At 62.7% G+C, this 655-nt stretch overlaps 1 protein-coding gene across 1 annotated transcript in view; it reads right to left on the minus strand.

Moving 5' to 3' along the window:
- The window catches only part of LOC104522707 (cadherin EGF LAG seven-pass G-type receptor 3-like), a gene marked incomplete at both ends in the record, with an annotated part of 2,324 nt that overhangs the window by 1,358 nt on the left and 311 nt on the right, over window positions 1–655 (minus strand). The window contains 2 exons of the mRNA XM_010165076.1: window positions 238–344; window positions 431–567. Coding sequence (XP_010163378.1) covers window positions 238–344; window positions 431–567 — 244 coding nt within the window. The remainder of the gene's footprint in view (window positions 1–237; window positions 345–430; window positions 568–655) is intronic.

Consider the following 655-nt stretch of genomic DNA (forward strand, 5'->3'; position numbering starts at 1 on the left):
CTCCTTGGAGACTGGCTATGCCCTCTGCTGTCTGTCCGGGAGGAGGCTGTGCAACACAGCAACACAGCTGCCGCCTCGCCCTCATATCCACAGTGTGTTTGGGAGTCACAGACAAACGTGGGGTGGAGGATGTAACTGTGCAGCCAGAGCTTGCACCAGCAAAGATTTCCTTAAGCCAGGAGTTAATTCAGGCTGTGTGGGTCCGGCCCCAAACCTGGACGCTGGGCTGAGCCTTACCTCCCCCAGCATCGCGGTGGAACATGGCCACGTCGATGTCCGTGGGGCCGGCGTGAGCCAGCAGGCTGTGATCTAGGGATGAGCCCTGACGTGCCGTCACGTTGTCTCTGAAAGACAGGAGGCCCAAAAGGTCACAGCGGCAGGAGCCCCTTGCTCTGCCCGGGCACTCCCTGAGCCCCACACTGCTCCCTACCTGAGATAAGGCCGCTGGCTGGAGTGGGTGCGGGCAGAGCGCACGCTGCTCACCGACGAGATGGTGGAGGCGCCCAGGGTGATGCGGATGAGCCCGCTCTCCTCAAACAGCGCCGTGTTGTTGTAGGCGTTGGGGCCCTGGCCAGGTGGGGAGAGAGGACATGTGTCCCGTTAGGGAGGTGATGCGGCAGCCCAGGGCTTGGCCTTCCCACCCACACCTGCCATC

This window comes from Antrostomus carolinensis, unplaced genomic scaffold (assembly GCF_000700745.2).
Source record: "Antrostomus carolinensis isolate BGI_N321 unplaced genomic scaffold, ASM70074v2 scaffold27253, whole genome shotgun sequence".
NCBI lineage: Eukaryota > Metazoa > Chordata > Aves > Caprimulgiformes > Caprimulgidae > Antrostomus > Antrostomus carolinensis.